We start from the raw sequence: 24,688 nt of genomic DNA on the forward strand, positions 1-24,688 counted from the left end.
TTCCTGTCGGCGAGTTTCTCACCTCTATTAAACTACAATTTTTGGGGCCCTGGGGAATTTCCCACTGATTTAGCCCACACTTAGAATTATGTTAATCATTGGGGAACTGAACTCTATGGTCTGACCGGCTCCTCAGAGATTGGGGGGTCATTTTGAAAGGCTGCCCCGATCTTTAAGTAAGTTTGAGAGTCCTCCACATCTCCCCACCCATGGGCAATGTCGCCCCACAAATACATGGGCATTACCCCACACCAGTCCAAGTGAGGACACCCTGCCCTGCACCCCTGGGAATGTGCCTGCTGCCTTTGCGGTGCCACTCAGGCACCTTGGCAGTCCAGGTTGGCAGTGCCAAGGTGCCAGCCAGGCAGTGCCAAGGTGCCCGCGTTCAAAGTGAAGAGTCAGGGGGCCACCCTGACCAGTACTGAACTGCGCCCAGCTGAGGCCTCGCTGGGAAGGCTGGTAGATCCCAGGGGCCGGTAAATTCCGGGGGAGTGGGTTTAAAACCAACTTAATCGTCTGGTTGCGCCCATTGTGAACCAGTTTCTGATTGCGCTGCCTCACAAGCTTGGGTAGATCCCGCGAGGTGTAGTGGCTGCTGGGAAGCCCACGGGATGCCTCACCTGGCATCTGTCTGCCATGTCGCACTCCTGGTCGGGCATGACGTGGCCAGTTATTTCCAGTCTCAGGTATCCTCCTGAATCTGCACTTATGTCCACTGCAGCACCGTTGCAAGGACTGGAGAACTGCCAACTAGTCAGATTGGCCGGCAGCTCTTTTAAGACGGGACTTCCTCGGGAATAAGGGGCCCATCTGCAGCTACTTAACACACATTTGAGCAAGAAATGACTGTAGGGTACTGGATGTCGGTGGGGATAAGTTTCCCGTCAACATTTAAGATGATGGAAGTGAGACTCCACTATCGGAAAAATACAGGCCCCAGTGTTTATGGAATTACTTTCATTATCAACGATACGCTAAGAAATGGGCAGCGATTTAACTAAATGGGAACAAACCGAGTGTATTTAATCCCGCGTTTCCTGGCACTCACAGTGTCGAGAAACACAATGCTATCGAACGGCACTCAGGTTAGATAGGGGGCCTCAGCAGGGAGTGCGCAGCTAAGCCCCATTTTCTGCACTGAGGAGCTCTTCATTTTTAAATGGTGTCCCAATCTCTGGAGCCCCCGTCACAACACCGCCCTGCCCTAAATTCTGCCGAGGGCACTCCGGCCCGATCGCCACCGTGTGAGAAATGCTAGCTTGGCACCTTGGCAGTGCCCCTGCCAGCTGGCACTGTCACCTGGGAACCTTTGCAGTGCCAGGCTGGCACCCAGGTGGCACTTCCAGGATGCCAGGTGGTACCAACAGTGCCAGGGTACCATCCTGCCCAAATGGCATGCACCTGGGGCCTCCGATCCCCTGAGACACCCACGTGAGTGCCGTTTTGTCTGGTCCCCATTTGTGAGACCAATATTGAACGGCGCTCGCCCGAGGTCTCCGATGCAAAATTGATAGATCCCAACGCCTCAGGCGCCTCGGGAAACTGCATATTACAGTGAGACTAGCTGTCTCGCTCTAATATGCAGATTTGCCAAAAAGTGATCCTGCCCACAATGGGCGGGGTTTATATCACACCTCGCGTGGGAATTGTGTTAGATATCGCCATGCATTGCGAGTTGGGTAGTTCCTGGCAGCACAGTAGCAGAAGTGGCTAGCACTGTGGCTTCACAGCGCCTGGGTCCCAGGTTCGATTCCCTGCTAGGTCACTGTCTGTGCGGAGTCTACACGTTCTCCCCGTGTTAGCGTAGGTTTCCTCCGGGTGCTCCAGTTTCCTCCCACAGTCCAAAGACGTGCAGGTTAGGTGGATTGGCCATGCTAAATTGCCCTTAGAGTCCAAAAAAGGGTAGGAGTGATTATTGCGTTACGGGGATAGGATGGAAGTGAGGGCTTAAGTGGGGTCAGTGCAGATTCGATGGGCTGAATGGCCTCCTTCTGCACTGTATGTTCTATGGTCTCCCAACATCTATCAGCCATGTCACACCGCCTTTCAGGCGCAGTGTGGCCATTCGATCGCGCCAATGACCACAACAGTTTTCACCTTAGTTTCCTCTTCCAATTGCCTCTTGAGCTCCTCAATTTGTTGCGTGAATGCTTGTTTCCCTCTGGTAAATTGTGAAATTAGTGATTCCTTTTCTTCAACCTGACGACTTAGTTCCCCTTAAGTTGAAAGAGAATGCAATTAGAATTAATAACAATATATATATTTAAAATAAATTTAGAATACCCAATTCTTTTTTTTCAACTAAGGGGTAATTTAGTGTGACCAATCCACCTAATCTGCATATCTTTGGGTTGTGGGGGTGAAACCCACGCAGACATGGGGAGAATGTGCAAACTCCACACAGACAGTGACCGGGATTGAACCCGGGTCCTCAGCGCCGTAGGCAGCAATGCTAACAACTGCGTCACCATGCTGACCCAAAAATAATAATATTAATGGTAATGCATTAATTCAAAAGTTATGGCATAGAAAAAGGCCATTCAGCCCATCGTGTCTGCGCCGGCCAAAAAAGAGAGAAAGAAAGACACTAACTGCTCATTTTAATTCCACTTTCCAGCACTTGGGCTGTAACCTTCCAGTTTACAGCACCTCAGGTACAGATCCGGTATCTTTTGAGTGAGTTGAGCATTTCTGCCTTAACCACTAATTCAGGTAGTAAATTCCTGATGCCGTCTGCCCTTTGGATGAAAAACCTTTTCCTCCTGTCCTCTCTAATCCTTCTACCAATAGTCCACAATAGTCTTCTCCACAATAGTCCTCAATACCGGGGCCCCACAAGGCTGCGTTCTTGGCCCCCTACTATACTCCCTGTACACACACGACTGCGTGGCAAAATTTGGTTCCAACTCCATATACAAGTTTGCTGATGATACGACCATAGTGGGCCGGATCTCGAATAACGGTGAGTCAGAATACAGGAGGGAGATAGAGAACCTAGTGGAGTGGTGCAGCGACAACAATCTATCCCTCAATGCCAGCAAAACTAAAGAGCTGGTCATTGACTTCAGGAAGCAAAGTACTGTACACACTCCTGTCAGCATCAATGGGGCCGAGGTGGAGATGGTTAGCAGCTTCAAATTCCTAGGAATGCACATCTCCAAAAATCTGTACTGGTCCACCCACGTCGACGCTGCCACCAAGAAAGCACAACAGCGCCTATACTTCCTCCGGAAACTAAGGAAATTCGGCCTGTCCATATTAACTCTTACCAACCTTTACAGATGCACCATAGAAAGCACTCTATCTGGCTGCATCACAGCCTGGTATGGCAACTGTTCAACCCAAGACCGCAAGAAACTTTAGAGAGTCGTGAAAACAGCCCAGTCCATCACACAAACCTGCCTCCCATCCATTGACTCCATCTACACATCTCGCTGCCTGGGGAAAGTGGGCAGCATAATCAAAGACCCCTCCCACCCGGCTTACTCACTCTTCCAACTTCTTGCACTGGGCAGGCACTTGCACAAAAGTCTGAGAACACGCACGAACAGACTCAAAAACAGCTTCTTCCCGGCTGTTACCAGACTCCTGAACGACCCTCTTATGGACTGACCTAATTAACACTACACCCCTGTATGCTTCACCCGATGCCGGTGTTTATGCAGTTACATTGTGTACCTTGTGTTGCCCTGTTATGTATATTCTTTTCTTTTCTTTTCATGTACTTAATGATCTGCTGAGCTGCTCGCAGTAAAATACTTTTCACTGTACCTCGATACATGTGACAATAAACAAAATCCAAATCCAATCTCCTTTAAATCTATAGCCCCTGCCAATTGATCCCTCAGCCATGGGGAACTGGTATCGCCTGTCTACCCTATCTAGGTCCCTCATAATTTTGTACAGCTACAATTTTCAAGCCCTGGCAACTTTCTTGTAAATCTCTGTACTCTTTCCAGAGCAATTATGTACTTCCCGTAATGTGGTGACCAGAACCGTACACAAACTTTCAGCTGTGACCTAACCAGTGTTTTGTAGTTTGCCATTCTGTGGTAAACAGCTATTGTGAGACTGGCAGCATAGCATAGCAGTAGATATTAAAGATGTAAAATAGGTAACAAATGAAAACCCAATCTTAATATCAAACATCAAGTGATCATTAAGCATAGAGTTCACAAGAGGCATACCATTTTCTGTCTGTAATCGAGCCCGTTGCACCGACATGTCATTTGTAAGACGTGCTTGTTCTTCATATTTTGTCTTTATTTCACTCAGTTGGTCCTCAAAGGTTCGACAGTTCTTTTCAAGAATACTCTGCAATTCAACAATGTTTGGCATATAAACAATGTGTATACAGTAAAAGTGTGTCTGCAATCTGTAATACTTACTCTTCAACAGAAGGACAATTTGTGACATACCTTTGATTTGGAAACCATTTCCATATTGCTAGCAAGGTCATCACTTTCCATCTTCAACTCACTCTTTTCCTTTTCAAGTTTCTGTTTCACACGTTGCAGGTTGTCAATTTGTTCCCCAAGCTCTGCGACACTATCAGCCTGCTTCTTACGAAGAGCAGCAGCCATTGCCTCATGCTGTAGGGTAGCTTCTTCTAGATCACGGCGCATCTTCTGAAATTCTGTTTCTCGTTTCTTGTTCAATTCGATCTGGACAGCAGTCGCACCGCCAGCTTCTTCCAGTCGCTCACTGATTTCCTCCAGTTCACGGGCATAGTCAGACCTTTGCTTCTCTGCCTTAGCACGAACTGTACGCTCAGCTTCAATTTCCTCTTCGAGTTCTTCAATGCGGGCCTAGAATTTGGAATAGGTGGACATTATGTATGTTCTGACTGTGTTTTACTCCTGAAAGCGTCCAAATATGCTCAGATAAATCTGATTCAAACATACTTGGAGTTCCTTGATTTTCTTCTGCAATTGGGTTCCAAGAATCTGCTCATCTTCAATCTTGTTCTGATACTGGCTTATTTCAAAATCATTCCTGGAGTGCAAGTATAAATGAAGGTTAAAATCTATTGTAACATGCACCTTATTTTTAAAAAAAATTTTGAGTGCCCAATTAATTTTTTCTAAATAAGGGGCAATTTAGTGTGGCTAATCCACCTACCCTGCACATCTTTGGGTCGTGGGGGTGAAACCCATGCAAATACAGGGAGAATGTGCAAACTCCATACGGACAGTGACCCAGGGCCGGGATCAAAACTGCAACCTTGGCGCCGTGAGGCAGCAACTCTAACCACTGCGCCACTGTGCTGTCCATAACATGCACCTCATGACCACATTACAAAAGGAAGATCATTTCTTACTTCTTCACTTTGTCTTCCAATTGCTGCTTGTCATTTTCTAAATCCATTACCGATTCCTGAATCAGCTTCAAATCCCCCTCAAGCTTCCTCTTGACTCTTTCTAGGTCCATGCGAAGCTTTTTCTCCAGCTCTAGAGAACCTTCAAGCTACAAAAGAACAAGGAAAATTATCCCACCGATCAAGACACAAACACAAATTTTCAAAGTTGTGTGTTTCCTTATACTAACTTCATCGACTTGTTGTTCCAATTTTGCCTTGATTTTGGTTAAAGTGTTGACTTTGTCCTCTTCAGCCTGGAGATCGTCTAAGGTTTGCTGATGGGCCTCTTGGAGGGCTTTCTTCTCCTTGGTTAATTTGACAATGCTTTCATCAAGGGAGGCCATTTCTTCTGTAAGATTCTTAACCTTTGGTAAACCCCATTTTTAAGTTAGTCAATTGCATGCACCACTTTGTACAAATTAAGCAATTTTGTTCCAGATGCAAATAAATACCTTGTTTTCTGTGGCATGCTTTTCCTTTTCAACTTTGGCTAGTGTCAACTCTAGATCATCAATGTCCTTCTTTAACTCCGAGCATTCATCTTCAAGCTTTCTCTTCTTGGATGTCAGTTCTGCATTACATTCCTCTTCGTCCTCCAATCTCTCATTGAGTTCCTTAACCTTTGCTTCGTATTTAATTTTGCTTTTAATGAGCTGGTCACATCTTTCTTCTGCATCTGCCAGGCCATCTGCTTCCTTTCGGAAACCAAAGAAAATGTTTCTTTATCCAACCAGCTTATTCACAAAACTTTCTGTGGCTTGTGTTCTAATGTAATGAATTGGCATTTAAGAAACTATTTAGCTAATGACAAAGCTGAACCCGCTAAAGGGGTTTCCACTATTCCAAAATTGAGTGCGTGCTCTCTTCCTATAAGATATCCAAGAAGCTTAAATGAGGGTTGACCGAACCAATGCTTATTGGATATGGGTGTCGATAACTGGGTCAACTCTTATTGCCCTTGAACTGAATGGTTTGCTGGACCATTTCAAAGGGCATTTAAGAATCAAATACATTGCTGTGGATCTGGAGTCACATGTAGGCCAGACCATGGAAGGTTTCCTTCCCTAAAAGGACATTAGTGAACCAGGTGGGTCTTTACTACAATCGTTTCATGGTCATCATTCGACTTTTAATTGACTTTTTAAAAATTGAATTCAAATTTCTCCATCTGTCCATGTCTAGTCCAGTGACAATACTACTATGCCTATTGTTGCAGTTAAAGCAGTATCAATGTAGTTTATAAAAGCAGATTTCTGGTTGCTTGTCCAGCTCCACACTAGGGGTTTTGACCTGCAGGGTCAGCTGACCAAAGTAGTGGAAAGTTCAGGTTGCCCAAAAACACATGTGAATCCTTCTTGGTTCCATAGTGAGTTAGACTGATTGGACGATCATCAACAGAGATTCGAGGCTGGAATTTAAGCTCTCTGGCCAGCAGGTTTGAAGGAGGGGACGCTTGGAAGAATCCAGTGGGAGGTCATCTGATCGCCTATCTGCCTGCCCCTAACCGGTACAAAATTTTACCTGGGGTCAGGGAAAGTGTCGGAGGGCCTGCCCGCCCTTGGAACTAATGAGGCCAATGGCCAATGAATGTCCACTTAAGGGTCTCATTCCTGACCACCTGTATTTTACCCATAGCGGGGGAAGGCTCACAGCATGTGAGAGGCCCAGCAGACACAGTTTGGCAGACTAGAATTGGGTGCCCCCCTGGAAACATCAGAGGCATCCCCCTGCAAGTTAATCTCCCCTTTCAATCCTTTCTCCTGGTCTCTTGTTCCAAGCTCCCCAATCCTCACTGATCTCCCTGATTCTGGACTTACCTGGGTTCCTCAGTGTGGTGAGTCTGCCTGTAGTCCCAACAATGGCTACCGCTCCCAGCTGGCACTGCTGGAAGTACAGAGTGCAGAATCACAGGATTGATATGGCACAGAAGGAGGCCATTTGGCCCATCGTGTCTGCACCAGTTCTCCAAATGAGAGTTACGACTTAATGACATTCCCTGTACCCCTGAAATTTGTTTCTATTCAAATAAAGAGACATCCATTTAGTTGGCAGATCTCTAAGGTGGGATTTCCTCTTGGAAAGGGACTGTGGTCTCGCCTTAAAGCAGTTAATATTCCTTCCAGTATCAAAGTGCTGCAGGGCAGCTTTTGCGATCATGGGCAGGCTCATTCCCGACTTTTTAGTCAGGTGAGGTGGTGGGTGGGGACCGGGTTGCCCCATAACTTCAGCTCTTGGAGAACTGCGAACATGCCTGGAGAATTAGATTATAAAATCTTCGAAGTCAATCCTTTTCCTAAGCCACTATCTGAGGCTGAAGAAGGTCTTCCACACCTGTGTCATCCGATTGGACCCAGAGATGAGCTTCCGGCCTCCTCGTGGCATATTTACCGATGGCGGAGTCGGCTTGCCATTGGCAACTGGAGGGATCTTTCAGTCCCACCAATATCTATGGTACTTTTCACAGCTTGCCCACCCCACCACCAGGAAACCTACCGGGAAGGGGCAGGTCTTCGGCAGAACTGGATGATCCAGTCGGCAGGAAGGGCTGGAAAATCCCACCCGTAATCTTGGCTAGCAGCCTATCCAACTCCCCCGCCATCCCCACCCCACCACCCTGCATAATCCTGAGCTCCTCAATGACTCTGCTACTTGTGATGCAAACTCATACCAAGTCCTATTGGGGAAGGTGTAGTTAAGCCTGGAGTAATATTTATTTGCTGATCAGGGATCGGAGTTAATGGTGGGAAGCAAAGACATGTTTTTTTTTCTATATTCAACCCTGAACGTGTACACACTGTCCTGCACAGGCCTCTGATCTAGCAGTGCCTCAATTTGAAAATTCTCAATTCCTCCATGTCTTCATCCCCTTTTTCTCTGTAACCGTCTTCAGCTCTCCAACCCTGTTAGAGATATGTACACCTCCAATTCTAACTTCTTGCCCATTCCCTATGTTCCTCATTCCACCATCAGTGACTGTCTCTTCAGTTGTGTAGGCCCCAAACGCTGGAAGTCTCTCTCAAACCCTCTCTGCCTCCCCAATTCTGTTTCCTTTTTAATGATGTTCCCTAAAAACAACTCCTTTGACCAAGCTGTTGGACTGATTCCTAAAATCTTCTCTACGGATCAGGATCAAAATATGTTTGATAAAGCTCCTGTGAAGCATTTTGGGATGTATTTATAAAATTAAATATGGGGTAGGTCCCTCATTCTCAGGCACTTTGTACACCCTTGAGGGACCCAACATCGGTGGGGATTGCCATGGAGGGACACCTCAGGCCCTTGCTGCCAACCGCCACAACCACTCTCCCAGCCTCCCCAGCTGCCCTCTTCTTCCCAGCCCCAATCCCACTTATTTCACTTCAGGGATCCATCATTGACCCTGCTGAAGGCCCAAGTGCAGTGTCCATAGTAACCGCTGATCCCAGTGGTGCTGCTGGAACTGCAAACCCCCGCCTGCCTCTGATTGTGTTTTCTGCCCTGAATAATGCTTCATTCAACGGAAGGCCCAACACCACCCAGGTAAGTGCCTGATTTCTAGAATATCCTGAAAATATTCAATGCGAGTTTCCCATTAGTTTTCCAGACATCGAACGCGACCCCCACCTCGAACTTTAAATTCCACCCTTTCATTATAAAAGAGAGTTGTTGTCATTGTAGAATACTCCCTTTTTGCAACCTTTATGAAACATCTGATGGTTTGGTCTGAGACCTCACAGGTCTCCTAGATCTGAACAAAATCTTTCCATTGAACCCCTAAAACATGTTTGGACACAGGTTGCACAGGACAGAGGTAATCAGAGTTGGGCAAGAATTTACTGGAGCTGGTGAGTTAACAGTCTCCAACCTTCAGTAATAATAATAATCTTTATTGTCACAGGTAGGCTTACATTAACACTGCAATGAAGTTACTGTTAAAAGCCCCTCGTCGCCACATTCCGGCGCCTGTTCAGGTACACAGAGGGAGAATTCAGAATATCCAATTCACCTAACAACACGTCTTTCGGGACTTGTGGGAGGAAACGGGAGCACCCGGAGGAAACCCACATAGACACAGGGAGAACATGCAGACTCCGCACAGACAGTGACCCAAGCCGGGAATCGAACCTGGGAACCTGGAGCTGTGAAGCAACAGTGCTACCCACTGTGCTACCATGCTGCCCAAGAGTAGATTTGCTCTTGGCACTTGTCCTACCAGAAATTGTTGCAAGTTGGACTCCAAATAACATTGTGACTGCTATATGGAATCTGGGACCTGTTTAAACAGGGCACCAACGTCAGTCTTTGTAATGATGATACACTTTCACATATTTCATTCGTGAACACAAAAAATATTTATTAATAAGAATTGTACAGCAGCCTCCTGGCTGGAGCTCATTCCCAAAATGTCTCTATCTAGGAGCCTTTCATACCATGGGGTGATTCCACATTCTGGGTCCTGATTGGTTACCTAGGCCAGGTGACCATTACTCTGCTGTGTTGCCCTTAAAGGGACAATCACCACTGTTTCCCTCAACCAGTCAGACTGGAGAATCATTAATGAATATTTTAGAGTCGGAATTCAATATCAAATCAGGTACATAAAGCAAAATAAGGACCAGGGGCGAAATTCTCCGGAAACGGCGCAATGTCCACCGACTGGCACCCAAAACGGCGCAAATCAGACGGGCATCGCGCCGCCCCAAAGGTGCGGAATGCTCCGCATCTTTGGGGGCTGAGCCCCACCCTTGAGGGGCTAGGTCGGCGCCGGATGAACTTCCGCCCCGCCAGCTGGCGGAAAAGGCCTTTGGTGCCCCGCCAGCTGGCGCGGAAATGACATCTCCGGGCGGCGCATGCGCGGGAACGTCAGCGGCCGCTGACGGCATTCCCGCGCATGCGCAGTGGAGGGAGTCTCTTCCGCCTCCGCCATGGTGGAGACCGTGGTGGAGGCGGAAGGGAAAGAGTGCCCCCACGGCACAGGCCTGCCCGCGGATCAGTGGGCCCCGATCGCGGGCCAGGCCACCGTGGGGGCACCCCCCGGGGCCAGATCGGCCCGCGCCCCCCCCAGGACCCCGGAGCCCGCCCGCGCCACCTTGTCCCGCCGATAAGATAGGTGGTTTAATTTACGCCGGCGGGACAGGCATTTTAGCGGCGGGACTTCGGCCCATCCGGGCCGGAGAATCGAGCGGGGGGGCCCGCCAACCGGCGCGCCGCGATTCCCGCCCCCGCCGAATATCCGGTGCCGGAGACTTCGGCAACTGGCAGGGGCGGGATTCACGCCAGCCCCCGGCGATTCTCCGACCCGGCGGGGGGTCGGAGAATCCCGCCCCAGATTAAGAGAGAGCTAGAAGGGACAGAAAAATAAAATAAAAAAACAATCTATAAAATCCCCAATAATTGAGCTGAAGGAAATAGACTCCACTTTGTAACAGTTCATTTTCAATGCCAGTTGATTTGTTTAGCAGTAAATTATATGTATCGCTCTATTTAAAAAGGTTGGTTTTCTGAAAGAGACAAGCCTAACTTTTTGTGTTGGAGTCATATCCACATTGTAAATGCAGGAACTTCATGGCATTCAATAGATTTTAACATGGAGCAAAGTGCTGTTTATGTGCTTTTCTCGCCGTTCATGGGATATGGACACCGCTGGCACGGCCAGCATTTATTGCCTAATTGCTCTTGAGAAACTGTCCTGCCTTCTTGAACTGTTGCAGTCCACGGGGTGTTAGTATTCCCACTGTGCTGTTAGAGAGGGAGTTCCTGTATATTGATATGGCAGCAGTGAAGGAGCAGTGATGTATTTCTAAGTCAGGATGGTGTATGACTTGGATGGGAACTTGCAGGAGGTGGTGCTCCCATGGAGCTGCTGCCCTTGCCCTTCTTGGTGGAGTTTAGGGTGGATCTGTGCATTTTGGACATCAAGCCTGGATTTTGATGTTTAACTGCACACCTGCACTCAGCTGAAGTTGCTGCCTGATTTACATTTCAATAACAGTTAGTGCCATTAACCACACCATTATTGTTAAAGATACATTCTGGCCCACTGAATATATAGGCCAGAATTGTCTGGCTATTGGGATTCTCAGTTCCCGCCGGCAGTGCATCCCCACTTGCGTGTTTCCCGGCGACGTCGAGTGGCTCCAATGGGAAATCCCATTGACAAGTTGCGGGAGTAGAGAATCCCACCGCCAGCGAATGGCGCGCCACCAGGAAACACATGGCTGAAGACCGGAGAATCCCGCCCATTATGTTTAACATTTTCCTGAGATGAAAGTTTGATTCTTTATGAATACAAAATATAGTTTTTGTTCAAGTACACAGCACAAAATAATCCTAATTTACTAAAATAAGCAAAATACTGTGGATGCTGGAATCTGAAACAAGAACAGAGGACGGTGGAAAAATACAGCAGGTCTGCCAGCATCCGTCAGTATCTCTTCTGACGGATGTTGGCATCTTCCTCTGATCTTGAATCTGAATTAGCTTGTAGTTTGGCCATTGTTGTTATTTTAGGTTGGAGGTTACATGTATATGTCTGAAACACCCAGGACTCTGAGACTGTTCTGCATTTGTATCAATATCGGGCTTATAGCTTATTATTGGGAATATAGCTTATTAGGCTGGGATTTTCCTGCCATGGAGTTTGGAATATATTATGGCAAGATAGTTACCTATTAATATGCAAGTTCCAACAGTGCAATTCATGTGCCATGCACTAGCAGTTTAATAGCTCTCAGAATATTTCCTGAACAGATAAATGAGCCTAACACAAAAGTTATTGAGAAAAATTGGACTGTGTCCCATATGTAACTTCATTCAATTTTCCTAGAAATCTACGAAACCTAGAATTCTAAGCTCAAACTTCAGAAAACGTAAGGTGCAAACATGTACTTCGATTGTTTACATTACTCACTGCCTGAACTTGAAGCATTAAGTCATTCTTCTCCTGAAGCAGGCTAACCATTTTTTCTTCCAATTCTTTTCTTCGTGCTTCAGATTTAGCCAGTGCTTCTTTAGTCTTTTCAAATTCCACTTTCATGTTCGCCATTTCCTTTTCGGTTTCAGCACTCCTCAGAAGAGGTTTGATCTTGAAATACAGTTTCATCCATGGCCAGTGCTTGACATTCATAGATGAGCGGATGTTGTATTGTATAGTGAAGATGGCATCCCTGTAGAATGGCATTAAACAAAAGTGGTAGTACTTGCATCGCTTTGTCTGCACAACGGAAAACAATTAACTTACCTTCTCTCCATCATCTTCTTAAATTCAACCCTCATTAGGAATCCACGACAAATGGCTTGTGTACGTGTGATGATTTGAGCCAATTTGTCATCCCTCATTTCTTCAAGAGTACCCAGAAGACCAGCCTTGAAAAATACCTTGAATGGAATAAATAATGCATTGAATTTAAGAGTTATCAGTGGTTCACGCTTATCAAATTCTAACATATCACTCTTTGGAAACTCAACATTACCTTAGTATGGCCAAACCGATACTGGGTGTGATCCACATTAATGGAGCTCAGCAATTTCTCAGAAGCCTTCTTGCTATCAATAAATTGTCCTTTGGGTATAGCACTTGCATTTAAGAGCTTGTATCTGCATTTTCAAAAGAAGATATGATTTATTTTCAATGCTATTATAGTTATTCCATCTCGTACTAACAAGCTATCCCACCGCCCTTTCCTTCCTGCCTTTCCTTACGAAAAGCCACATATCCCTGAATATTTAGTTGCGAGTTTTGATCTCCTCGTAACCACTTCTCTGTAATGGCTATAAGATCATACCCATTAACCTCAATTTGTGTTGTTAATTCATTTACTTTGTGTTGAATACTGTGTGCATTTACGAGCCATTAATTTTACCGTGTTACCATTTTTTCCCCTTTTGGACCCAATTTGCTGCTGTTTTTTAAGTTTGCACACTCTGTCCCTTCCTGTCTCTGGGTATCATTGCCTTAATAGCTTAATAGCTGACTTGTAATGCTGTCATATCTTTTTGCTTTGTAAGTCTACGTATCCCTTCTACAGAAAGACCCCATCCTCCCCCCCCCCCCCATTTAGTTTAAAGCCTGTCAGCTGTCCTTGTCCTTTGAGATGGCAGAAGTTCAATTAAAGTTTGTAGAATTCAAGTCCCTTCCATTTAATTTTATATCATAAATTTTACCTTTGCTTAAAGTCAGCATAAAGGATTCTGCTTGGAAATCCTTTTCTGCAAATTCTGATACCTTCCAACACACCATTGCATCTCAACTGATGGATGACTAGGTGATTGTCCATTGCACCTAAAAGGTGAACATAATAATAATGCAATCAATCCAGATCTAGTAGAAAACAGAATAGTATTTTAGGTGTTAACATATTGGGTGGGACTTTCCTTCCCCTCCGTGGAGCGTTCTCCAGCGTCAGAGGGTTCACCAGTGGCTGGCAGCAGGATCTGCTGGTCCCGCCGTTGTCAACTTGGTTTCCCATTGAACCCACCCCTTGCCGCCGCCAGCAGAGGTACCGTAAATTGTCACCAGCGTGAACGGCCAGAAAATCCCATCCGTTATCTGAAAGTTCTCACCTGGAGTCTTTGTTTCATTGGGGATTAGACAACGTACAAAGTGTGGATGAGTGCTTCTTAGATTAGTCATCAACTTATTCAGGTTTTCCTGCAATACATCAGAGAGATCATTTTATCACAAAAACCAGAAGGAAAACCAAATTATTTTTTAATAATTTGATGTACTTTTAATTCATTCCTCTTCAAAGTTGTTTTCATAGAATTGCTTAAGATATAAGAACATCATGAATAGCAGCAGGCGTAGACCTCATGGCTCCTCAAGCCTGCTCAATTGTTCGGTATGACCCTGACTTACCTGCCTGATTCCATGATGTTAAAAATCAGTCTAATCCAGCCTGAAGACAGTCAACTATGGGGCATCCACAACCCTCTGGGATAGAGAATTCCAGAGATTCACAATTCTCTGAGTGAAGAGATTTCTCTCCCTCTTAGTCTAATTGGTACAAATTCATGATACTCGTTTGGAGCGCCAGTGCAGACTCAATGGGCCAAATAACCTCCTTCTGTGCCGTAATAATTCTGTGATTCTGTGAAATGATTGACTCCTTGGGCGAAATTCTCCCCCAACGGCGCGATGTCCGCCGACTGGTGCCAAAAATGGCGCCAATCAGACGGGCATCGCGCCGGCCCAAAGGTGCAGAATGCTCCGCATCTTTGGCGGCCTAGCCCCAACATTGAGGGGCTAGGCCGACGCCAGAGGGATTTCCGCCCCGCCAGCTGGCGGAAATGGCGTTTGTTGCCCCGCCAGCTGGCGCGGAAATGCGGCGCGTTCGCGGGAGCGTCAGCAGCCGCTGACAGTTTCCCGGCGCATGCGCGGGAGCGTCAGCGGCCGCTGAAAGTTTCCCGCGCATGCGCAGTGGGGAGAGTCTCTTCCGCCTCCGCCATGGTGGAGGCCGTAGCGGAGGTGGAAGGGAAAGAGTGCCCCCACGGCACAGGCCCGCCCACGGATCGGTGGGCCCCGATCACGGGCCAGGCCACCGTGGGGGCACCCACCGGGGTCAGATCGCCCCGCGCCCCCCCCAGGACCCCGGAGCCCGCCCACGCCGCCTGGTCCCGCCAGTAAATACCAGGTTTGATTTACGCCGGTGGGACAGGCAATTTCTGGGCGGGACTTGGCCCATCCGGGCCAGAGAATTGAACCGGGCAAACCGGCGGGGCCCGATTCCCGCCCCCGCCCAATCTCCGGTACCGGAGACTTCGGCGGGGGCGGGGGCGGGATTCACGGCGGCCAACGGCCATTCTCCGACCCGGCGGGGGGGTCGGAGAATGACGCCCCTTTTCTTATCCTGAGGCTATGCCCCTGTGTTCTAAACTCCTCAATTGTGGAATTTGCCTTGCGAATTGGTTGTTGTACCTGCTTGCTAACTTTCTGAATCCCTTAGACAAATGCACATTAACATTTAAAAGTTTCACACCTTTTAAAAGTTCTGCTTTTCTATTGTCTCACACTTCCCCACATTATACTCTATCTGCCACCTTGCTGCATATTTACTTTGGTTGCTGTTATCTCTTTGCAACCACTCTGTGTCCTCCTCTAGACTTACATTCTTTTGTAAGGGCCACGAAGAATCCAGCACGAGTTTTAAGGATACAAAATAATAACGTTTATTTACTATAACAATATATACATAACAGTAGCAGTAACTTCCCTTGCTACCTTCTCCTTCCTGCTGGTTCCTGAACTGGCCAGCTTATTTATAGTAGGAGTTTCTCCGCCCCCCTCATTGGGGAAGTTCATTCTCCCCTAGGATTGTGGGATAGTCATTAGTCCCCAGCCAATCGTAAGTAGGCAGGTTATAACACATTCCCAAGTAGCTTGTATCATCAGCGAGCTCAGCCTCTTCATCCAAGTCATGATTATAGATTGTAATCATCAAAGCCTCAGCATTGATCCCTGTGGTACTCCAAAGGTCACAATCTTCCAACTTAAAAATGCTCCATTTATCCCTACTCATTGCTTCCTGTCCATTAAAAGATCCACTGTCCATGCTAATATATTACTCCCAACTCATGAGTCATTATTTTGTGTAAGAATCTTTTATCTGGCACCTTATCAAATGCTTTTTGTAAATCCAAATGTATCACTGCTTCCCTTTGGCATATCCTCACAAGTCTCCAATGAATTTGACATATTTGATTTTCCTTTCATATAATCATGTTGTCTCTATCACACTATGATTTTCTTAGCGCATTCTTAGGGTAGGGTGCTCTTTTGGAGGGTCAGTGCAGACACGATGGGCCGATTGGCCTCCTTCTACACTGTAGGGATTCTATGGAATTTGTATGTTAATAAAACAATGTATATATTACAGATGTAATGAGTGTGAAGAAATATGGTCTGTGAGAGTTGGCAAATGGAGAAACAAGTTAGAATTTGTAGACTATAGCTTGTCGAGGCTGTGACTATTGTAGAGTAAGTAGGCTTAGGCCTACTGTATATATAGATCCAAAAACCAAAAATACCTAAAAAGAAAAACATAATCAGCCTCAAACATGTCAGATAAGGGATACTCGATGTGTATTAGTGCTTTCCCAATTACCAATGTCAAGCTAACTGGCTTGGAGGACTCTATTTTCTCCTCCTCTCTCCTTTCTTGAATAGCAATGTAACAACTACTAACTTTGAATCTGCTCGGCAACCTCTAGCGACAAATGAATTTTGGAGAATCATAACCAGGGAATCCACTATATCTGCAGCCACCTCTTTTGCATTCTGGGAATGCAGGCCATTAGTTCCCAAGGATTTGTTAGCATTAGGTCCTTTAGGTTTTCCCAATAATTTTTTTCTCAGCTGATATTAATTACTTTAAACTCCGCTCTCTTGTTAACCCATTGGTTGCCCTCTACTTCTGGTGTGTAATTTGGGTGTTCTACTGTGTGAATGATGCAAATTATGAAAACCATTTAGTTTGAAGATATACCCTAAAGAGCGCAGACACAGTTTGGAACGAAGAGCCCTTCTTCTTGCCACCCTTCTTAGGAGCACCAGTATCTGTCAGAAACAAAATTTTAAACAGGTATTGGTCAGTTCAGTTTCTCCAGTCAGCAATAATAACTCTTGTTAAGTTAACATATTTACCGTCACCAGCATAGGCAACAAAGAGCGCTGACAGAAGCTTCATTGAAGATTTCTGAAATAGGCCAACAACAGTTTCATTCAGGGGGTCCTTGTTCTTTTCTAACCAGCCATTGATGTTGTAATCCACAGTGCCAGCATAATGGACCAGTGAGAAGTGAGCTTCAGCCTTTCCTTTGGTAGGCTTGGGTTTCTGGAAGTTGTTTGACTTTCCGAGGTGCTGGTCATACAGTTTATTCTTGAAAGTAGTATCTGAGGCCTTGGGGAACATGCACTCCTCTTCCAGGATTGAGAAGATCCCCATAGGCTGGAATGTAGTAATACGCTTTCTTACAATGGGAGAATCATTTGAGTGATTTGAAATCACACATTAAAGTTTTTTTAAAAATCAGCTTTGCCTGATTTGCTTTTGTTCCTTACCTTTTCAATGAGCTCAATGCAAGCAGCCAGATCCATACCAAAGTCAATGAATTCCCATTCAATTCCTTCCTTCTTGTACTCCTCTTGTTCCAGGACAAACATGTGGTGGTTGAAGAACTGCTGCAGTTTCTCATTGGTGAAGTTGATACATAACTGTTCCAAGCTGTTGAGCTGCAATTTGTGAAAGATAATAATGAAAACATGCAAGCTGAACAGAGAACAATGTGTATATTCTGAAAATGATTTTTCTTTGGACTTACATCAAAGATTTCAAAGCCTGCAATATCCAACACGCCAATGAAATATTGCCTGGGTTGTCTTGTTTCTAATTGCTGATTGATTTGTGTAACCATCCATAAAAACATCTTCTCATACACAGATTTTGCCAGTGCACTCACTGCATAGTGCACCTTGAAACAACACCAAAAAAAGAGGATTATTAACTTTAGAAATTAGAGCTGAATGAAGCAAAATTCAGGAATGATTAGAGAATCACTCCAACAGTACAATTCGATACCATGTCAAAGTAATACATTCAGATATGATACCTGTAGCACTGTTTGCCCTTTGGTTACGTACTCATTGCCAACCTTTACTCTTGGGAAGCACAAAGATTTTAGCAATTCTGCAGAATTCAAGCCCATTAGGTAAGCAGCCTTGTCAGCAACTGATAAGAAAAACAAAATCTGTTAAGGGAGTTATGGTCACAAGTATATTACATCAGAGCTGAGACTGGTAGATTCATATTGCAAAACCAGAGTAATACTGTGCTTTATCCTTGGGAAACTAACGACCAAAAGAAGCCTCTGTGCATATGTAATTACAAAAATAATGATCCTTAAACAACATCACAAAAACAGTTTATATCATCATTATGTATTCCAATTGAATAATTTAGCAGAAAGCTTTTGTTAGTTTTTATTTAAATGTTATTTATTCTCTCACACTTACCCCAAATTAATGCAACATCACACACTTGATCACACACATGCATGTACACAGATAAAGATAGTGTACTTTTTAAGGCTATAGTTAATTAAATCTCCGATTTACAATTTCTGGTCTCTTGAATGGATTTGATGATTTGACGGTGTAAAGTAAAGGGTTTATTGCAGGTTACAGGAAAAATATATCAGAGGTTGGTTCTCAGGTAAACTTTGAAACTGGAACAGGTTAAGTACTTTGGCAGTTTTATGACTTGCAGCTTGTTTCAGAATCAGGGGCGGGATTCTCCGCAATCGGCGCGATGTCCGCCGACCGGCACCAAAAACGGCACAAATCAGTCCCGCATCGCGCCGCCCCAAAGGTGCGGAATCCTCCGCATCTTGAGGGGCCGAGCCCTAACCTTGAGGGGCTAGGCCCGCGCCGGACTGATTTCCGCCCCGCCAGCTGGCGGGAAAGGCCTTTAGTGCCCCGCCAGCTGGCGCGAAACTGACTTTGCCGTGCGGAGCATGCGCAGGAGCGTCAGCGGCCACTCACGGCATCCCCGCGCATGCGCAGTGGAGGGGATGTCTTCCGCCTCCGCCTTAGTGGAGACCATGGTGAAGGCGGAAGGAAAAGAGTGACCCCACGGCACAGACCCGCCCGCAGATTGGTGGGCCCCGATCGCGGGTCAGGCCACCGTGGGGGCACCCCCCAGGGCCAGATCGCCCGCGCCCCCCCCAGGACCCCGATGCCCGCCCACGCCGCCTTGTCCCACCGGTAAGAGAGGTGGTTTGATTGTCGCCGGCGGGACAGGCATTCCAACAGCGGGACTTTGGCCCATCGCGGGCCGGAGAAACGCCGGGGGGGGCCCGCCAACCGGCGCGGCGCGATTCCTACCCCTGCCGAATATCCAGTGCCGGAGAATTCGGCAACCGGCGGGGACGGGATTCACGCCAGCCCCCGGGGGGTCGGAGAATCCCGCCCCAGGTTCTTGGGACTGACTGATGACCAATGATTCTGATGGATCTGTTGGGTCCTGGGCTAATAAAGGGTGCAGCCCCTGAAACCAGCTTTGATCATAATACCACTTCAGAGGCACATCCAAACTAATTTGGATGGTGGAGGTAATCGTGATACAGTGGGAAGCTGATAGTGGCCATATAGTTTCAATCTCCCCTTTTGTCAATCATAAAACATGGCGATCAGCAGTCTGGAAACTCCATAGTCTTTTGTTTTGTCCCATCCTTAAATGAGCAAATGTGCGAATTCCACAAATGGCTATGGGGTAAAGTCACCCACGTCCATAATTAATTAGGTATTCATTGGAGACTTGATATCGTCTGTGGTCCAATTACCAAATGCCACATGATTTTCAGCAGCCAGCTTCACAGCTTGTTTTATATCCCGGGTTTGATTCCTGTCTATGCGAAGACGGATCGTTCTTCCCGTGACTGCGCAGGTTTCCTCTGGGCGCTCTGGTTTCCTCCCGCAAGTCCCGAAAGACATGCTTGTTAGGTAAATTGGACATTTTGAATCCTCCCTCAGTGTACCCGAACAGGTGCCGTAGTCTGGCAACTCGGGGCTTTTCACAGTAACTTGATTGCAGTGTTAATGCAAGCCTACTTGTGGCACTAATACAGGTTATTATTGTAGCCACCTGGGTTGGCCAACTCCCGACATAGAATGGAGAACAGCAAAGGCTGCAGGGAAATTCAGCCAACAGAGGCAGAAACTAGCAGGCGCAAATTACTGTGTATTAAACTCTGCAAAAGCCCAGACAGCATCGATACCAGCAGCCATCTGCATAATAATGTAGCAGCCATCTACATACTAATGCGCGATCCCTGGGAACGATCGAAACATTTGGGATAAACAAAGCCAAGCCAGACTCCTCGGCGCCAGCAGGAGCCAACACAAAAGAGGTTAACGGACACCTCAAGACCGCCCATCGATCAGGGAACCGCTCCAGTATTGGAGAAATCGAACCAAGCGATTGGAACGAAGTCCAATCACTTGGAACCAGGTACAGGGTACGCCCCGAAAGGTGGGAAGCCCCTGGGGACTATAAAGTTAAGCCCCCAAGTTCAAATCGTTCTTCTTGACCGGATCATTCAGCAACGCAAAAAACCCTTGACAGTGACCGGTGCAGCTAATGCCGAGATCCAGTAAGTCTTAAGTCAACGCTCACTACGGGATAGGCGCTCCTAGCTACCAGTCCGTACCAACTTCGAATCCCGCAGACTCAGAACCCGAACGAAAGGCCATTTGTTCCCCTGACCTGGTGGGCCAGTCCGAAGCTAAGTATAGGCCTGTTAGTTGTAGAAGTAGCTTAGAAGTAGAATTTGTGCATGAGTAGCGATTACTGTGTATAATAAATGTGCTTTGATTTGAATCTTACTAATTGGTGTATTGAGTTATTGATCATTACATGAACTTAAACCTCGTGGCAGTGATACCTGGTGACTCAAGAGCAAAGGTTATAAAACAGAGCCAATTGAACCAACCAAAAGTTAGCAACAATGATTATAATTGTGAAAAGTATTGACCAAAAGTTCATAATGTGACATGCGTGTTTGAGCAAGGCAAAACGTTGGCACATCAATTTACAAAGGTAAATGTTGATGGATAATTATAACAAAAATTGTGAACACATGAAGTAAGCTGTGTCAATAGCTATCTTCCTGTTTTGTACACATTTTAATAATATTATAAATATTTCACCTTCAGTGCCATCAGGTTCAGCTTGTTCCTCTCGCTGCTTCTGCTTGAACTTGAGGTTACCATAGTGCATTACTGCACCAGTAAGTTTATAGATATTTGCTTTTTCCTCAGAAGTAAAACCCAGGACATCAATGGCTTCCTGCGGGATCAAAGAAAGAACATCATCATTGCTGCAGGATCTTTCGCACCAATAGTTCAATTATTTTTGGATTGTTTTAACTTACATCAGTAGCCATCAATTCCTCTTGGTCATTGATGCTGGGTACAGTGATCTCTCCCTGACTAACAAATGGAAAGTCATAGGGATTGGTGCTGATCAGCAACATTTCTAAAATTGAAAGATTTAATGAATTTGCAAATTAAATACATGTGTTTTTGAGAGCTATCAAGAATTTCAGACACATTTATTTCAAAACTCAATATTACTTGAAATGTCTTCATATCTTACATTAACTCTTGTATATTAGCATCAAATTTACATTCAAATGTAATTGGAATAACAAAATCTATTTTGATTTACCAATTAGTTCTGGCTTCTTATTGGACATAATCTGGTAGAAAATATGGTAGCTTCTTTCAGCTTTCAACTGGAAAGTGACACGTGATTTTTCTAGCAGATCTGTTGAGTACATTTATGTTTGAGTTAATGCAGCTGTAACTTTTGGAAAAAAATGAAATTACACAGATCAAAAATAATCCCCAAATATGCTCATTCCTTACAGGTCTCAATATCAGCAGAAGCCAATTTCCCAGTGCCTCCGAAATGTATTCTGATGAATTTGCCCTTGGTATTAAGAGAAAACATTCCTGTTAATGTTAAAGCTATCTTTTGAATGTAATTTTCCAAACAGATTCTAATCAATGTTGAGGAATATTATAGTATTCACAGACAATGGATGGAATTTTACTAGTTACTTGGCAATGAGCTGACAAGCAGGAAGGCTGGGGAAATGTTTTTACAAACATTTTTGCCAGCTGTGGGAAAGTTGGTAGATCGGCCAGCCACCGGGAGTCCAACTGAATCACTTACTGGACAATTAAGTGTCACTCCCTGTCTCTTTGGGCATTTTGCCATTGTCAGAGTGGTCCAGGGGAATCATGGCAACCTCCAGAGAGGTTCTCCTCTATGGCCACACCATGGACTATGGAAAGCCCCGCAGTGTCAATGGTTACCCACATGGCATCATCTGTGTGCTGCAATCCACCCCACCTGAACAACCTGCCTGCGTAGCCTCTGCAACCCTAAAATCACTTCCTTTTCTTCCAGGGTGCCAGGCCATTGAGGCACCTTCACCCTGAAGCTGCAATCTCTGCTCTGGCCATCTCTAGCAGTGGCACTATTGAGGCTGCTGAGTAGAGGTCTCTGATTGGTCGGGCAGCTCTTGGGGCCGGCCATCAATTAATTGGATGGTTGCCCCTGTGGGGCCCATTGATGGGAACATGACTTCCTGGACCCATCGCTTGCCAAAACAGGGTTGTCTCCTACATTCAATCCCAACAGTAGGACTTCCGTCACCACTGCAAACTTCAGTCCAATATTTGTACTCCGATATTTTGCAAATGTTACAGAAATGAAGTTTAATGAAACTTACAAAGCGAGATGAATTGTCATTTCTCATTGTCTTGGCATTACCAAAAGCTTCAAGCAGTGGATTGGCCTGGATGATTTGATCCTCCAGTGTTCCCTAAAAAATATTGCAAGCATTTAAAAGCCAGCATTTGATTTATTACAAAGACCACAGATAACTAAAGTGAACACTAATTGTTCTGATTTAGACATTTACGGAGTGATCTCTTCTGAGTGCTTAAATGATAAATGGATTTGATTGGGAACATGCCCAGAGAAACTGTTTCCTCTGTAAATTAATCCAGAGCAACAGGGCATAATATTATAATTGGAGCTTGACCATTCAACAAGTACAATCAAAAATCGCTTTCTGACAAAAAGGGCAATAGAAATCTAGAACTTGCACTCCAAAAGGCTGTGGATTTGAGGAAATGAAATTTTCCGAGACTGTGATGGATCTATATTTGTCGGGCAAAGTTATCTGGGGATATTTATCCAAGGCAGGCACATGGAACTGAATTGAGTGGACTATCCTTGTTCTTATGTTCCTATAAATAGCACATGTGTATGAATTAAGATTGTATTCACTACTGACGTGCATCTTAGAGTCCTTTTTCTTGTGGGCATCACCACTGGCTGCAATGGATGCAAAATACTGGATGACACGTTTTGTGTTCACAGTCTTCCCTGCACCGGATTCTCCACTGGAGTGGAAGGAATGAGCAGAAAAATTATAAAAGCCAAATAAATTGCCATAAATGTTGAGTATTGCATTTTTGGATAATATACTATTGTAATTAAAAGTCTTGGTTCTTACGTAATCAGGATGGATTGGTTTTCCCGATCTGGGAAATAAAAATCAAGATAAATTGAAGAAGAATTATTCAAAATGTATGTGAATTGAACAAATGTATTCCAATGAGCAAAGTGCATGTATTTGATATTTTTAGAAAATAAAATCCATAAAGTTCATTAAAAAGAGTGCATTATTACCAGTTAACATGAACTGATAAGCATTATCAGAGATGGAGAAGATGTGTGGAGGAGCCTCTTGACGCTTCTTGCCTCTGTAAGCAACCACAACTTTAGGATCGTACACTGGCAACCACTTGTAGGGGTTCACAGTAACACAGAACAACCCAGAGTAGGTCTGAAAAATAACAGATGTGCCTTTTTTTAGATTATTTTATCACGATTCCATTAATAAATAACATTGTTATGGACTCAACTGGACTTACATAGATCATCCAGGCGGAATAGCGCTCTTTGAGGTTAAACAGAACGGATGCTTCATTCAAATGGGTCAACATGGCCATGTCTTCGATTTTATCGAATTTTGGAGGGTTTCTCTGGAAGGTTTGGTCTTCTTTAACAGTTACTGTCTGCAAAATTAACATGCAGTTAAACTAAGTTGATTCCAGTGATTGGAAGATATGTTGGCACTATCCATGGCTTCCAATAAACTGCAGCAAGATACTTTTTGTGGAGCGCAATCACCAAAGACCTGTTGTATAATGCTTGTCCTTTTTTTCAAAAAAGATGTCGAAAATGTTATATATCTGAGCCATTAGTTGTTCAATGGTTGCTGATTTTCTGCTTTAACTAGCAACGCATTTACTTGCAATGTTCAGTTCTCTGAAATAAAATGTGGTGGGACAATGGGATTGAAGACATCCTATGAGTGAAACAGTGAACTGCACCGAACACTGTTAAAACACTGTTTAACTGGAAACGGTAAAAAGGACCTGGGTGGCAAGTAATGTTGGCCTGCGTTGCAAGGGAGAAAGAGCACGGGCTGGATTCTCCGATTCTGGGACTATGCCCCCAAGCTGGCATGGGAACGGTGATATTTAACGCCAGAAAAACTGGCACAAAACGGCCACCTGTTTTGCTGGAGGCTAGTAGGATGGCAGAGTAGAGCACCAGGCTCAAGCTGCTGATACGCCCCGGAGAATTGCCGGGTCCATGGCCGCGCATGCGCATCGCAGCTGCTCGCGGACCCGGCCTGCAAAATAGACCCCCCTTCAGCCAGCTTACGCGCCCCAAACCACCACCCCCACAGTGCCCCCAGCCCAGAATA

At 45.4% G+C, this 24,688-nt stretch overlaps 1 protein-coding gene across 1 annotated transcript in view; it reads right to left on the reverse strand.

Moving 5' to 3' along the window:
- Positions 1 to 24,688, reverse strand: part of LOC140394751 (uncharacterized) — a 117,446-nt gene that overhangs the window by 91,249 nt on the left and 1,509 nt on the right. The window contains 25 exon segments of the mRNA XM_072481969.1: positions 2,098 to 2,216; positions 4,188 to 4,314; positions 4,419 to 4,808; positions 4,905 to 4,995; positions 5,321 to 5,466; positions 5,548 to 5,724; positions 5,812 to 6,054; positions 12,249 to 12,504; positions 12,579 to 12,715; positions 12,811 to 12,934; positions 13,502 to 13,619; positions 13,901 to 13,988; positions 16,822 to 17,283; positions 17,397 to 17,567; positions 17,657 to 17,806; positions 17,945 to 18,063; positions 21,042 to 21,180; positions 21,266 to 21,369; positions 21,562 to 21,660; positions 21,762 to 21,825; positions 22,634 to 22,726; positions 23,204 to 23,312; positions 23,426 to 23,453; positions 23,602 to 23,758; positions 23,847 to 23,990. Of these exon segments, the coding sequence (XP_072338070.1) occupies positions 2,098 to 2,216; positions 4,188 to 4,314; positions 4,419 to 4,808; positions 4,905 to 4,995; positions 5,321 to 5,466; positions 5,548 to 5,724; positions 5,812 to 6,054; positions 12,249 to 12,504; positions 12,579 to 12,715; positions 12,811 to 12,934; positions 13,502 to 13,619; positions 13,901 to 13,988; positions 16,822 to 17,283; positions 17,397 to 17,567; positions 17,657 to 17,806; positions 17,945 to 18,063; positions 21,042 to 21,180; positions 21,266 to 21,369; positions 21,562 to 21,660; positions 21,762 to 21,825; positions 22,634 to 22,726; positions 23,204 to 23,312; positions 23,426 to 23,453; positions 23,602 to 23,758; positions 23,847 to 23,990 (3,855 nt within the window).

This window comes from Scyliorhinus torazame, chromosome 18 (assembly GCF_047496885.1).
Source record: "Scyliorhinus torazame isolate Kashiwa2021f chromosome 18, sScyTor2.1, whole genome shotgun sequence".
Lineage (NCBI taxonomy): Eukaryota > Metazoa > Chordata > Chondrichthyes > Carcharhiniformes > Scyliorhinidae > Scyliorhinus > Scyliorhinus torazame.